This window comes from Durio zibethinus, chromosome 22 (genome assembly GCF_047325235.1).
Source record: "Durio zibethinus cultivar Kanyao isolate XHJ-2024 chromosome 22, ASM4732523v1, whole genome shotgun sequence".
In the NCBI taxonomy this organism is placed as follows: Eukaryota; Viridiplantae; Streptophyta; class Magnoliopsida; order Malvales; family Malvaceae; genus Durio; species Durio zibethinus.
The window spans coordinates 2,370,332-2,387,144 of record NC_143183.1 but is presented as its reverse complement, the minus strand read 5'-3'; the positions used below and the strand labels follow the sequence as shown (position 1 = coordinate 2,387,144).

The following is a 16,813-nucleotide window of genomic DNA, read 5'->3' as shown; positions in this document are numbered from 1 at the left end:
TTATTTTAATTTTTATTTATGGATTTTTGTCTGAAATATTATGTGAAAGTATTTATTCAATATTTTTGTGAAAATTACTATTTTAAATTTTAATTTATTTAATAATAAATATATATTTTCAAATAACAGAATATATTGAAAATTTTATTATTCAAACAGCTAATAAAATAATTATTTGAAGTATTTTAATTGATATTTATTTTTTATAAAAAATAAAGGTATTGATAAATATTTCAATGTGAACTCACAAACACATGTTTGACTATGTATTGCGTATCGACCCATGCTATCATTATTTAATTCCCATCATAGTAGATAATGGTGTTAATGTAACAAACATTTTCGCCACGCTTAAATAGTTTTAAGTACAGGTTCGGATAGGTTTAAGTTTAATTTAATTTTTTAAAATAATATATAATATTATAAATTTTTAAAATTTAATTTAAATTTAAATTAATTTTTTTAAATTAATTTGATCAAACTGAATTTTATCGATTTGATTAAATTTAGTTTATCAATGTTTAAATTTTAAATTTTTATGTATATTATTTTCATAAATTTTTAATATATTAAAATAAGTTTATATATAAAATTAATAAATATATATAATTCGATTATATTTGATTTTTTAAAAATTTTATATTAATTTAAATATATATTTAATATTAAAATTTAATTTAAATCAAATAAAAAAATTAATCCAAAAATCAAATACTTTTTTTAAATAGATTTTCGACTTTTTAATTTTTTTTAACCACCCCCCCTCCGCCGGGCAAAGCGGCGTCACTCTTAAATATGTATTTATTGAAAGCTTGGCGAATTTTTTATTGTAATTTATTTTGCCGTCTTAACCACAACCTCCTCACTTGACACGCTACCTGCAAAATAGCATCAAACTTCAAAAACTGGTTGGAGATTCAAATTTAATTAATGATGCGCCAAACTTGATTACCTAATGATCGCAAAAGCCAAACTTTATCTGCTTTGCCTATCCCTTGCATCCGTATCCTACCTATGCTTTACGTATATATATAGTAAATAAAATTTTTATTAAATAATATAATTATTATTTTAAATTAATTAAAATTAATATATATTTAAAAATATATGCTAATATGCATTTATAAAAAAAATTACATAAATATATAAAATAAAAAACTAAATAATTAAAAATATATAAATATAAAAATAATTCATACTCATTAAATATTTAAGATGATTGGGATATGAATAAATTTAAAATGTTCATTTGATATTAAAATGAAAATAAATATAATATAAAAATTAAAAATTAAAAATGTTTTATCCATCTCGTATCCGACACTAACATTTTTGATCATAGGGTATTAAGTTGATTTCAATAAACGATACCAAACCTAAAATGAATTGATGTGTAGCCATTATCTACCCTAAAATGACGTCTAACCAATTACCAATAGTGTATCATTTCTAAGTATTAAATGGTATACGAGAAATATATTGACTTATTTAGATGTGTTTAAGAGTCGAATTATTAGTACAAATTTAAAAGTTTACTTAAGTTTTAAAAGAATTTAGATAAAAATTAAAATTTATTAAATAAATTTAGACATAATTTTTAAATCCATTTAAATTTCGAACCAAATCTTAAACGAAAGAATTAAAGCTAGAACTCAACCTAATAAATTATATATAATTAAAATATTATATTATATAAGTATATATATGTGAATTTTTATTTTTTATATTTTATTCAAAAAATATTTTAAAATTTTTTTATTATATAAATTAAATTTAATAGGTTAACTTGAAATTTATTTTTTCAATTTTGATTGATCTTGGAAAAATTTTAAAATTTGAAGTATTAGATTGAATTGAACTTTGATAAATAAATAGGTTATTAATATAAAATATAAATTCAATCCGAAGTCGACTCTATCAAACCTATACACACCTCTAAACCTACTCCACGTATGACTATATAATCTTGAGTTCTTGACCATTGGGAGCATGCCTTGCCTACACCAAATAAACATTTTTTTCTTCCTTGCCAAAAAGAATGCATTAAAAATGATGTAATTATTGGCTCTTTCTATCAGTGGTGTCTTTTTTTTTTAGCTGCTAAAAACCCAAATAAGCAAACAACCAAAAAAAAAAAAAAAAAAGGAAAAAAAAATGTCTCTGAAATTCGATTCCATCACTTTTCAGTCTCAAAAATTCACTTCTTTTGCTCTTCCATTAATGCCCCGCCTCAGCTCTTCCAAGTTTTGCATGGCCTCCAAAGCTCCTTGTTCGGGCACCAAGTTATTGTCTAATTCCTTTTTTTATTTTTTTTGCTTTTTATTAATTTTTTTTAACTATATTACTTGGATTGATATTTCAACCGTTTTTTAACTATAGTGAAATGTTTAAAGTTTTTCAATTTTAAAATTTTTTATTATGATATTTAAATTACAAATTTATTAAAATATGATGTTTAAAAAATTATTTATTAATCATGTATTATTATTTAAAATTAATTATCTTCGAAATAAGTATATCACATTAATTATAAATTTTATAATTTAAATATCATATCAGAGATTTTTAAAATTAAAAAATTATATTAAGCTTTTAATTTTAGACATTAACCCTTGTTATGTTCTTGTAAATCATTTATCTCGAGTTTTTTTTTTTTTTTTTTTCTTTTTCTTTAGTTTTAGGGAAGTTGTGTTTGTGGGCTATAGCTTCCAACATCACTGAGTTACTTTCAAAACTTGACATGGCACAAATTACAGACAAATCAATGCCTTCACAATGAATACTGAGTTCTACAACAAAATCACTAATCAGGAACAACCAAATAAACCCCACCACGTTTTGATTGAAAACAAACCACATTTGTCAGCTTCCCAAATCAGTTCATCCGTTTTCCCAGCTTCTCTCTTTCTCTCTCTCTCTCTATATATATATATATATATTTATACACTTCATCCTATCAAAGAGCCGTGACAAAGAACACTTTTCCCATGCAAGTAATTGTTTTTCTAAACTGCAAAGATCACTGACCTGAATTATCCATGGCAATTGCAACACTAATAATTCTTTATCTGTTTGTGATTTCTGTCAGTTTGTGGTGTTGGGAATGGTTTTCTCAATTTTATTTTTTTTTTGTTTTATGTGAAGGAATTTAATCTTAAATTTGTTTACTTGAATCCAGAGATGAGGTTGAGAATCACAAAAAGCGTTTCATGCCTCGTCAGAAGGTGCATGTTGAGGTCAAACATACGATGCCACCACAAAAGATTGAGATATTCAAATCCTTGGAGGAATGGGCTGAGAACAACCTTCTAATTCATCTCAAACCAGTTGAGAAATGTTGGCAACCCCAAGATTTTCTTCCAGATCCCACATCCTCTGATGAATTTGATGAGCAATTCAAAGAACTAAGGGAAAGGACAAAGGAGATTCCTGATGATTACTTTGTTGTTTTAGTTGGTGATATGATCACAGAAGAAGCCCTTCCAACTTACCAATCATTTCTTAATTCTTTAGATGGAGTTCGTGATGAAACATGTGCTAGCCTTGCTTCCTGGGCAATTTGGACAAGGGCATGGACGGCTGAAGAAAACAGGCATGGTGATCTACTTAACAAGTATCTCTACTTGTCTGGTAGAGTCGACATGAGACAAATTGAGAAGACAATCCAGTATTTGATTGGATCAGGAATGGTAATAGGATGTTTACTACAATTTTCCTCACCTCTCATAGTTTAATTTTGAAACCTCAAATGGGTACTTTGCATGCACAACTTCGTTAAATCCTTTGCGTTTGTTTGAAAGGACCAAAGGCGATCCATTTTTCAAGGTAATGTGTTCATGGATACTCAAAATTTGAAAAATAAAAAATTTTGAAGGAAAATATTTTCTAAGCACCTCCAAATTTTTCTTTGGACACATTGTTTTCGATAAAATTAATCAATTCATTAATAATTTTTTGTATATATTGTAAGTGAGTATTCTTGAAAATAATCTTGGATCCAGCACTGGAAAGGACTGCATATTAGGGTCTCTAATGCTTTGTTTGAATAAATATTGATAATAACAAAAAAAGATAAGAAAATTTTTTAAAAGAAAGGGAAGGCACGATCTATTAAGTTCTAGGTTTTCTTTGTGTATGAAGGGGCTGAGATAACCCATGAAACAGTTCTATAAAGTCATGCATACGCCCTTCCCTGTTGTCTCTAATTTTCATCTTCTTCTTTGGATTAATACCTTTCGAAAAATTAATGCTTCTCACATGTCACTTCTGAAATTTCACTAAATTGCGTTAAAAAATTCTTTAAATTTCAGTGATCAAAATTCAATTTTTGACAATATCAGTTATCATTAAAAAAAAAAAAATTCCTCGGGTACCATTTTGTAGGAAGATGGTATGTATACATGCAAGCAAAATAAATATAAATGCAAGATGCCATGTTGTATAGTTACAACTTACAATCAGTGTTAAACTGTGCTTTTTCTTTCCCTACTGATTAATCTTTTTAAATTTATAGGATTTTCGTACAGAGAATAATCCATATCTGGGATTCATCTACACATCATTCCAAGAGAGGGCAACATTTATCTCCCATGGGAATACAGCCAAACTTGCCAAGGATCATGGGGACACTAAGTTGGCTCAAATTTGTGGTACAATTGCCTCAGATGAAAAGCGCCATGAGACAGCCTACACTAGAATTGTTGAAAAGTTGTTTGAGATTGATCCTGATGGAACAATCCTAGCCTTTGCTGACATGATGAGGAAGAAAATCACAATGCCAGCACAGTTTATCTATGATGGCCTAGACGACAACCTTTTCCACCACTTCTCAGCTGTTGCACAAAGGCTTGGGGTTTACACTGCAAAGGACTATGCTGATATTCTCGAGTTGTTGGTGGAGAAATGGAAGGTGAAGGAACTGTGTGGACTTTCAGCTGATGGGCGTAAAGCTCAGGATTATGTTTGTGGACTTCCTCCAAAAATTAGAAGGTTGGAGGAGAGAGCTCAAGAAAGGGCCAAACAAGCACCCAGCATTCCATTCAGTTGGATTTTTGATAGAAAAGTGAAGCTCTAATGTCTGAGAAATAGATTAAAATGAATTATACAAGCATGTATTGGAAAAAAATTATAAACACCTTTAAAATAATTTTTCTTTTGGTCATGATTATCTATGATCAACTGCATCTTTGTGGTCCATTGATCTTTATGATTTAATTTTGGACTTTGCTTTTCCTATATCTTTGTGATCGTTGGAGATGGAATTCTTATTATCATAAATAAATTTAATTATTTATATATTCGTATCATGTAAAATATTAAGATTTACATATTTACATTAAAAATTATAATTCATAATTTATATTAACATAAAAATATAAAATATATATTTTTGATTTTGTTAAATTTATATATAATTATCATTAAAATTTTAAATCTTATCAATTTCGTATTTTATTTTTATTTTGCAATCATATCATATTACAATATTACAATATGATATTTTAAAATTTCAAATTTACTAATAAGTCTATCAATTTACCCACCCACAGTTACCGTGGGAAAAATAAATTAAGATTTTAAACTTAGCACCCTTAAAGAAACTGAAAATAGCTGTTAAACAATGCACTCTGTTCATAAAATGATATGACATGGCATAAATATAGTAATAGGATAATTTTTAAAACAAATAAAGATATGGGTATGGTAGGATATGGTAATAAAAATTTTTTTATGTATTTTTTATAAAAAAATATTTAATGTAAATATAAATACAATAAAAATATATGTATTATTGTTTATTGGTAAAATTTAATTATTAATAATTAATTTAATTATAAAAATAACCCAAATTTTGGTAAAGAGTGATTAAATGGGACAATTGCATGTAAGTCACAAGATATTTGAGATTCACAACAATTTTAGATCCTTGACTGGGTGAAAAGATCACAAAGGGACACAAAAAAGATAATACTCTTCAAATAATACTCTTTCTTGCAATGCATGGTGCAATTGCTTGGCTTGGAATGGTGGACAAATTGATAAATCGCTAAAATGCAAAGGCAGATTGATGAGTGAAGAAAATGCAAACAGGGTTGTGTCTAAATGTATCATCTGTCATGTTAGAAGCGTGTCCGAACACATATTCATGTCATAAACATATTCGTATCAAATATGTATCAAATACATTTACATCATGATACATGATGTCATATTTTTTTTAATAAAATGTTAAATTATTAATTTAAATGATCAAAATTTAAATTTTGACAACTTCAAATAAAACAATTGAGAATAGCTTATTCCTATCAGTCTTGTCGTATAAAATTTTCTTAGCTAATGATTATCTGGTATTTACTGTAGTCTATCATGTTAAGGCTTACAGTGTTTTTTTGTTTGTCTCTCAGTTTGGTGGTGCTGAGGGTGGTTAGGATATTAGTTACTTTCTCAATTATTTTTCCGTACATGAATTTATTTTTTGGGTTGCATTAATTAGAAGCTATTTCTTCTTTTCTGTCTTTTAAAAGTAATATAATATTTTGTCTATCTAAACTTATTTTCCTTATTAATTTTGGGGGAAATTAGCTGTCTGCAAATTTTCTATTTTGTCTTTTGTTTGCATCATGTTCTTTCCAAGCATTTTTTTTTACCTGTTTTGGTGTTGGTGTCATAAGTAGTTTAGCCAATATGTTGAAGGTTTATATCCTTGATCATCCCCTGATTGCTATGAAGAATTGGTGAATCTAGTGTCTTTAATAGGTCAAGGATATTTGATTATTTTCTTACCTGCAAATTTTAATTCATGCCAAAACATATTCATGTACTGAAAAAGAAAGAAAATTTATGTAGTTCTGGACATTTGGTTACTGCATATTGTGGTTTCTGAGGCACAGTTTGTTAAGTTCTGTTTTCTTTAGTCATTTGGTGGTGTTTCATTGTGTGTGGAGGGGCTGAGGAAACCCATGCACCAGTTCTAGACTGTCATGGATGCCTTTTTTTTTCTTTTCCTCTTCTAATTTGGATTAATACCTTGTGAAAATGAATGCATCTTCACATTGCATTGTATCATGGAATTTCACTAAATTGTTTAGAAATTCAGGAGTGCAATTCAGGAGGATGATTGACATTTGATTAATTTTCACTCTACAAAAACACCATTGCCTCAGATGAAAACTCCATAAGACAGCATATACTAGAATTTTTTGAAAAGCTCTTTGAGATATAACTGATGGAACAGTGATGGCCTTTGCCAACATGACGAGGAAGAAAATCTCCATGCCAGTTCACTTGATGTATGATGGCTGATCAAGATTACAGGCTCTTCGACCACTTCTCAGCTGTTGCCACAGAGGACTACTAGAGTTTCTGGCGGACAGATGGGAAGTGAAGGAGCTAAATGGACTTTCAGCTGATAGGCGTAAAACTAGAGAAGCTCAAGCAAGCAACCAGTATTCCATTTAGTTGGATTTTTTATAGAGAAGTGCTGCTCTAAGCCCAAAGGTCCAAATAAGAAATATCAATTTCCCTCTCCTCCGAAGTGTTGTTCATTCAAGTAAAAAACAGAGCTAGAGAGAAACATGATAAAGCTGCAACTTCTCTTTAAATTCCAATGTAATGTGCCATCTGTAAGAGAAAGAATTGTTTCGTGGGGTGTGTCATTTGTGTAGCTTTAGTTGGAGTGTACATACAGTCTTTTCGAGGCGACTATAGTTTCTGATGTGTTCTTTTCATAGTGTCTTCCTTGTGCGAGTTCATTCTTCAGCTTTTTCTTCTATAGTTTTCTTGAGCTTTAAAGCTAATAATCTTCTAATGGCAATTTTGGTGATACCCCCTAGCTGTAGAGTTTAGCAATACTATGGTCAAGTTCCATAATATATACAGCGACAATATTTTTCTACATATGTTTGTTTTAAGAATGTTTATCAGCTAATTTAATTGGAATTACATTTTCTTCACAAGGTTTTTACATTCATCATCATTCCAACCACCATCAATGAAACATGAGGAAAGAACGCTTAATATGCCACAATCAATAAAACATTAGACATTGTTACTTTTTGCCACAACATCTCTACCCTTACACACAGAACTGAAGTTTGGACTGTTCCAAAACTTTTTAGCATTAGCAACAAAGAAACCAAATAACAAAGTTTGGGTTTAAATAAAAAGTTTTAATTAACCATTAATAATTCAAAATTGGAGTTTTTAGTGTCTTTCATAACAGTATTCCTTTTCGTTTAGGCTTTATGAACACTGCTCCAGAGATTTCCCATAATTTCCATCAAAACAAGTTATGAACTTATTTAGATTTGAGATAAACAAATTTACTTTTTTTTGCAATCGTAATTAAAGAATAAAATTAATTGATTCAAAATAAAAAGCTAGTAAAAAAAGATGTAGCGACTTGTTCGAGGCCACGATCAAAACGATAAAGAAATTTGATGGGCACGGAGAATCGCTTCTTGTTATGGCCAACCTTCAATGCAAATCACGCCATTGTTTTCAAACATAAAAAAAAGTTGACGCCTTTGCTCTGCAAATTGGCTTCTTTCACATAATTGGAATGAATATAAAAAAAATTGAAAAAAATAAAAAAGAAAAAGAAACCTTGAAAATAGAAGACGAAGACCAGGAAGCCGCGTGAGATTGCAGAGACTGGGCGAGGGAAAGGGTCCAATATATAGAGGTCTCGGAATTGAGGAACCAAAATCCTAACCCTAAAACTTGAGATCCGATTACTAATCTGAAATGGCGGAATTGCCCTTTTTGGGCTCTGAAATAGATGTGGCTTTGTTGGACTTGGGTCTGGATGGAATTGTTCCCTGGGCTGCGCCATTTAAGATAAACGACATATTTTGAGTTTTTTTTTTTCATTATTTTGCAATACACTTATTTATCGTAAAATTGTATTTATTATAAAATAATTATATTCAAATTTGAAAATTTTCAGGTTTTTTATACATTTTAATTGATATTTTGAAAATTACTGAATCGATTAATTACAAATAAAAATAAATTAATTAAAAATGTTTATTATTTAACTAAATTTTACATATTTTTAAAATATCGACTTAAATCTAAAAGAGAAAGCGACTCAAACAGAGAAAGAATTACATATGTTTAAACTGTATAAAGATCAATCAAGTAACTGGAAGAAATGAAGCTGTGAAACTTTATTTTCTTGTACCTGTAGATGAGGGCACCCGATAACAGTTGATAACTAATCAGCCTTGTAGTTGGTAACTAGCTCAAGATGGGTCTAATGGTCCAAAGGGTTAGCAATAATATTCAAATCCGTCGATCTGACTTGATGGAATTTTTTTTTAAATTAAATTTTTAATCAAGTTGGATTAGATTTTTTTTATTTTTTATTTTTGAAATAAAGTTAAGATTAAATTTCAAGTAAATCAATTCTAACCTAATTCAGTATATATACATATATTATTATTTATTTAATTTTATATTTATATATATGTATTATATTAATAAAATTATTATAAAAGAATTTAATTTAAGATATTAATTTAATAAAAATATTATATTATATATAATTAAAATATAATTTATATTAAAAAAATATTTTATAAATATTATATTAAATTAAAATTAATCGAATAATTTGTCGTTTTACACGTGTTATTACAATCCAAGTAAGATGTTTACTCGATCCATTGATAACAACACAGGCAATTTACACCTTCACCTTCACCACCATTACCATGACAGAACTTATCCAAGCAACAAAACCACAAAACCTTACAAAGATAAGGTTATGGTGAGATGATAAGGTTGAATGGACTTTTACAATAAGGTTTCCATGTAGAACATACCCTAAGACAGAAAATATAAGAAAGATAGCATCATCACATTGGTGATAATGACATACAAAACCTTATATTCCATTAGGTTCCTCTCTTAACCAGAGACTGCATATACAAAGTACAGCTTAATTCTAAGAAGGTTATAGAAAGAAAAGGCACTTCACGATGTTTACAGCATGAAAATGCAGAATGACAGTACAGAATTAACATAATTGGAGAAATTTTTATTTCCCAGAGTCCAATACAAGGTACAGATCATGCTAGCTGAGAATAGCAAGTATAGAAACTTTTCTGCTACTATGTTTAAACACTAGCGACAATATTGGTCAACAGCCAAAAGTGCTAAAGGAATCTTTAGATTGATCAAATTCCTACAGTAATGACCGTATGATCAAAGATTGCAGTTCAGTGCATATCAAAAAATGCACATCTAATGAATATATTTTTAGTACTTACAAGGCAATAGCTTTCAGTAGTTTAGATGCTCTAAACTTCTAAGCTTTCACTTCAACTTGTTCCGGCCCATGTTCCGGTATAAACAATCCAAGCCATTCTTTCCTTTCTGCATCTGCTTAAGATTTATTTTTCTTCAGGGAACCCATTGATGCACGCCTTGGACATTCCCACATGAATCTTTATTGCTTTATTATCACAAGCACCATTAATTCCAATCTCTTGAATCGTGTGACCTGTAATCATCCTCTTCGCATCAACACTCGAAGCAAGGATTAGAAGTGTAAATAATACTTTAGTACTTATAAGTTATTTAGGTGTGACTTAAATAAAATTCGAATTCAATTTGGTTATTCTCGAGTTGAGCTCGAGCTCAAGTAATTCGACTTATCGATCCAGTTAAGTTTCAATATTCTTATATCCAATTTGAGTAATTCGCAAGTTTAATCAAATTTTTATATTTTAACATATTTTAATTATTTTAATTAATAAAATATTTCGAATTCGAGCTCTAGTATAAATAATCAAGCTTTTGTTGAAAATAAAAATCAAGTTTATTTTTACATGTTAATTAAGTCTAATCGAATGAGTTCGAGTAATTCGATTTTTATCTCGAATCAAATTCGAACCTTAACTTAATACTGTATTGATTCAAACTTGATTGATTACACCTTGAGTAACAACATGTTCCAAAAGGGAACAATCATAATTCTTGGCCAATTCATCCGAAAACTTCTTCAACCAAACCACAGCATTATTAATACCCTAGAAAAAGCCTCCCCATTAACGCAATAATCGAATCCCTCACCTCCTCATTTATCCTTTCCAATCCATAATCCACATGTTTCTCTCTAATCCATAATCCTCACCTCCTAATATCACCGTTTTTCCCCCAAAAATCTTTTGTTCAAAATTAGGATCCTTAGAATGCATAATATCTCGCAACATATGATCAACAGCTTCAAATGCATGTTTGTGTGCCATTGGAGCTTCATCCCATATGATCAAAGTTACCATACAAAGTAATTTTGCAAGTGGACTGCCTTGTTTAACATCACAACATGAGTCTTTGTCTAACTTTATAGGAATTTTAAATCTAGAATGTGTTGTTCTCCCTCCAGGCAATAATAAAGTAGCAATACCTGAAGATGCAACTACAATAACAATATTACCTTATGATCGGATATTAGAAATAATTGTTCTCCATAAAAATGTCTTTCCAGTACCTCTACTTCCATATAAAAAAAATTCGACACTAACATTGTCTATAAAATGGATACAACATCATATACAATTTTTTGTTCACTGTTGAGCCTATCATATAGGTTATTATGGTCCTGTAATAATGCATCTCTATCATAACTCATTTCCTCCAAAACTAAAGAATTGTGTTCATAAACGACTAACACAAAATTAGGGTAAGGAATAGTCATAAACTTTTTTAATGATTTTCCATTTTGTTTCATTATTTTTTCAATCTCAAACACAGTATAGTTCTACAATTGCTTAGGAGTCAAATTTAGGTTTGATCGTCTATATGCCATTCTTTGTTGATATAAAATATCCTTAGAGAGTAACTCATAATTCTTGTTTCATAACTCATTCGGTTCTGTAACTTCACAAAACAAAAGAATGGTAATAAATAAATCACGTAATTGATGTCCGGTAACCCATAGAGATGTTTCACATAATGTTGAAAAGCCACTCATAATCGCCTTCAAGCACTCCTAATGCTCTATAGGCATATTTATAAGTCAGATAAATAATCCTATCAACTGTCCTTATATCTTCAAAGGATCTAGCACTTTTTACGATATTAAGAAGTATCTTTAGAAAATATCTTTCCCCAGAAGATGGATGAGCATAAAATAATCTCCCGATAGACCTTTCTTTCTTTCTAGGTTTCCATTCTTTCTTACTTTTGTACCTAACCCATTTCGTTGGGAAATCAATATAGGTTAAATTCTTGCATCTTCATGCAACTCATTTGTTTGCATCTTCATGCAACTCATTTGTTTGCATCCATTCCATAAACATTGTATTATTTACATTTGGCCTGCTTAAAACATCATGTAAATCTTCATCATCACAAAAAATGATATTTTGTTCATGTGGTAGATGGAATGTTAATCATTCTACAGCTGGCTCAAGATGTTGTATATCAAATTGAAATATTCTCCAACATACTTTGAAAGTTGATATATAATGACAATCTAAGTATCTTTTGATTTCATCAATTTCAGTGACATTTTTTTACCAGTTTCCTTATCGATTGATGCATTCTCTTGAATCAAACATGTTGCTTTATCTTCTCCCTTACACATGTATTTAAACAAATATTTGATACATCTAGACTGGTTACATAACTCAACATTAATGTGAGAATCATATTTTACAACCAAATCAACATTATGAGGAACAACCCATGTATTGTCCAATTTAATAGCACTTATAGTTGCAGTCTTGTCATCATTCCTTCGTCTATAGATAAAAAATCCATCTTCACTAATAGTTGTTTGAGATTGAAATTGTTTTGGGTAATGCTTAGAACAGGTTTCATTTATCATGCATAGAGATGTCATGTTTGCATTTTCACATGGACCATGCATCATGAATTAAACAATTATTTTGTAAGTAACAGGATCTACTTTCTTATTGGAAAGCTCTGCAGATATCAAACAATCTACTAAAGATATATCTGTTAACTTATCATTCGGAATAAGAAAGAGTGCAATGTGAGCATAGGGTAGACCTCTTTTTTAGAATTCAATGGTGTATATTACTACACTAAGATATCTGTAAATTTTAGTCATTATTATTTAAGAAAAACTGAATAAATAAATTAGTTTAAAGATAAAATTTGCTAACCTATTCTAACTTGTCCAAAATGTTTTTCTTTTGTCAAGTCTTTAATTAATTGCTCTAACTTAATCTTAAAGACTCTAGTGACCATATCAGGTCTATCTTCAGGTTTTTGTCCAAGGATTAACTTCAAGAATTTCTTAATCTCAGGCCATTTAGGGTTATATGTGAACGTTAAAAATAAATCTAGAAGACCTACCTATCTACATATTACCATTGAATCTTGATAATTTTACACCATATACCTTGAACTTTTAGTGACAGATAATGGTAAAGTGATCCTTTTTCCCAATAAAAGAAGGTCTTATGTCTCATCTCAATATTGCATCTTCTAATCCTTGTGGGATATCACATCATAAGTTTGGTTGATTCCTCATTACCCAACTAAATCTTTTTGCTTGCATGCTCGTGAAACAATCAACCAAATATTGCTGGGTTAAACGACCACTATCAATTAGAGTATGCCCTTCATTTTCTCGAAATTGTAGTCGAAAAGCATGGTATTATCGTTGTGTAAGTTTTTTTCTTTTCGAATTTTAAATCTCTATTTCTCTATGCATTATGTTAGTGTGATACACATTCTCTCCGTATGGAAATAATAATAGGTATTGCATTGCCATAAAACTTGGATACAATTCACTGATATGTCGTAAGCCACCTCCATATTTTTGTATAACCACATCTCTTTTACTTGTCAATTTATCACCATTTCCAAAAATTAGAGTAGCAATTTCTGATGCAATTGGCAAATTATATCGTCGACCATCCTTTCTTTGTGTTCCAATTAGCTTGATACTTGCAAGTACATAATCTGACTCTCGAAACCTATCTTTTGCCATTCTAAATGCCTTTGCTAGTTGGTTGTGCTCATCAAGCATTACTAGCAAGCCACAAACAATTTTAGTATCCAAACTACTGCTAGATTCATTAGATTTCATGGTCCTTAACTTATTGGTAACCTCATTTTATGTATCATATATATACAACTATCCAAATTTAGGTGGCACCACTGGTTGGCAATAAAGAGCCTATATTGTGATGGTTTTGTCCACTAATTCTAAAATCATATGGACCACCACCATCACTAATCTTCTTATCTATGACCCCACTAATAGAGGTGAACGCAAACATGGAGTTATATGCTCGAATGTTATCTCTAAATTTCGTAGCAAGTTGGCCTTCATTATGATCAAGCAATCATTTTAAGAAATCAGGGGGCTCTTTCAATAGAGGTAGTTAAACTTTTCCATTTAGACAACATAACCCAAACCTTGGATTTCTCGTATTTTTGTGTTTACCAATTCTCTCTTCACACCACATTATTACTCCACAACTTCTACAAACTTATGTGGATCCTCCAAAGTTCCATGGTTCCAAATATTTTTCTATAAATAATAATTATAGTTCTTTAAATTTAGTTTTAATTAAATTATTTTTTTAACAAATATAATATAACTAATTTGTAACTTACGTGTGTATGTCACTTGATCTATACTTTTTTCACTATCAAATTCAACTTGACAACCATCTATTTCTATAGGTTCTTCACCATCTACATTAATGATTTAAATTTAAATAAAAATAATAAAGAAATTATTTTTATTTAAAAAAATGATTTATTCAAACAATGAATGTAATGTACCTTACGAGGAATAATCAACATCATTTTCAAGATGAAAAGCTGAATTAAAGTTTAAATATGTCTGAGTCGTAGTTGATGGAGACATCGAGCAAAATGACAATCTTAAAAAGGAATTAACAGGGGTAGAATGTGTATAAGAATATTATTTTGACATCATCAATGGTTGTGAAGTTGGTAATAATGGTCTTTTTGCTAATTGCATTATTCTCTAAAATATTGAAGTCTTGATTGGAATGGAAGGTAATTTCATCGACATTAGCGGTATTGATGGAATGGCTATAATTTGTCTCAAATATTGCCATGAATTATGTTGTGTTACTGAACTATTATCAGTGAGGTGACCAATAGAGGTGACTCATTAGCAAATCTGATAATATTTGGACAAACATTCTCTTTATTCGTTTGGGATAACCAAATTGGATTCATTAGTCAAGTTGGTGCTGAAATGGTCGACAATGAAGCAATTGAAATGGGATAAGTTTGTTGATTTTCAAATAAAGAGTTACGTGAATGAACGTTTCTCCTAGTTTCACATTGGTTTAAAATATCCCATCTTCGTTGCCTACGTTCTTTTGATTTTATTGACATATTTAAAACTCTAAATTAAAAAATATAATTGAAAAATAAAATTATTTTGAGATCATGAAAAATAAAATTATTTTGAGTTCATGTATATATACATCATATATCACAAAATCTATCTATATGTCTAACTTTCTATTTATTTATCAGTGTGCATGTGAAATAGTATTATGTATGATCATGTAGATTTTTTCATAATTAATAAAAAAATAGAAAAGATATATAGCAAAGTTAGCTTGTAACATAGCTTGGGTTGATTTGTTAAAAATGAGATAATTATGAAGGTTAGTCGAAAATCTACACACAAAAATTAATCTTTAATTCAATTCAATAAGCAATTAAGTAAATTATAAAATAAAGATAAATACAAAAATATATATTGTTAACATTTAAGGACAACCTAATGACAAAAGAACACATTTTTATTATAAACAATATAAACAACTAAATGATGCATAACATCAGGTGACGAAGAGAATAATTTTTATACATTTGTTGAATTTATAAAATAAACATTAAAAGAAAAATAAAAATAAATTTAATATATGATACAATTATTCCAAATACTATCTATAAAAGGCTTATACTTGCTATGAACACTATCTTCATCACTTGCATAATCATTTTTATCATCTATTATTTTTGAAGGATCATGTTTAATCTCATCAATTATAATTGTTTTCGCTTTCGGACTCAAAGTAGTTTGTAATTTATCCAATTCTTCCTTTGCAACTTTTGGAGCAGTTTGTCCACAAAATGGTGGAAAGTCTCTAAAAATAGGAACTTTTCTTGGCTTAAAGGTAAAATTTGAAAAAGTTTTCCTCTCAAGATAGTAACTCATTTGGCTGCTCGTTATTTTTTTTTCTTATGATGATATCTCTTTCAAAATTCTTTTTGACACAAATTTTCTTTTCTAAAATATTTTGATCCATCTGATTCATTAAATTTGTCAACATAAAAAGTTAGTATAATTATTTAAATATTAATCCTTTGAGTGATTTTCTATTAGAGGAATAAATATACTTTTTTTTATTCAGTAAAAAAATCATAACCAAATATTTTGATGAAAGTTTGAAAATATATACTTTTATATATTAAAAAAGATTTCATTTTTTGCAAGAGTACATAATTTCAACCCATTTGACTTTCAGTTACTTGAAGTAGCAAGTGGCATACCATCTTTTAAGATAAACATATTTATTGAGATTAATTTCTATATTATTTTTAAATCATAATAAAAACACAATATCATAGATGAGTTATAGGTAGATTTACAATGATTAAAAAAAATAAAAGTTAAAGATTAATTGAGAGAAAAAATATTACCTGATTAAGTCAATATCAAAGACAAAAATAAAAGGTTTCCGTATGAAACCTACAAAATATAACAATATTATTACTCTAACTTTACACTTTGTAAAATATAGTGTATACTAAAACTTAAACTTAAAAACAA

General features: G+C 28.9%; 1 protein-coding gene, 1 non-coding gene and 1 pseudogene across 4 annotated transcripts; 1 reads left to right on the top strand and 2 right to left on the bottom strand.

Annotated features, from left to right (window-relative positions):
* The first annotated feature begins 1,988 nt into the window (after window positions 1-1,988).
* Window positions 1,989-5,292, top strand: LOC111307683 (stearoyl-[acyl-carrier-protein] 9-desaturase, chloroplastic-like). Of its 3 annotated transcripts, none has more exons than XM_022905775.2 (3): window positions 1,989-2,282; window positions 3,179-3,689; window positions 4,514-5,292. In XM_022905775.2, exons 1-3 carry the CDS (start codon window positions 2,155-2,157, stop codon window positions 5,072-5,074), a joined length of 1,200 nt encoding a protein of 399 aa, XP_022761510.2. In that variant the 5' UTR covers window positions 1,989-2,154; the 3' UTR covers window positions 5,075-5,292. The 3 variants fall into 3 exon arrangements, with proteins under 3 accessions (XP_022761510.2, XP_022761512.2, XP_089607770.1); XM_022905777.2 differs by lacking the exon at window positions 1,989-2,282 and adding an exon at window positions 2,835-2,993; XM_089751644.1 differs by lacking the exon at window positions 1,989-2,282 and adding an exon at window positions 3,061-3,083.
* Window positions 5,293-8,390: 3,098 nt separating this feature from the next.
* Window positions 8,391-8,531, bottom strand: LOC149512472 (small nucleolar RNA snoR86). Its single transcript, XR_016332262.1, has one exon. It is a non-coding gene; the product is annotated as a small nucleolar RNA snoR86 (small nucleolar RNA).
* A 2,556-nt stretch (window positions 8,532-11,087) lies between these two features.
* On the bottom strand, window positions 11,088-14,071 carry LOC149512471 (uncharacterized; annotated as a pseudogene).
* Between the last annotated feature and the right edge of the window lie 2,742 nt (window positions 14,072-16,813).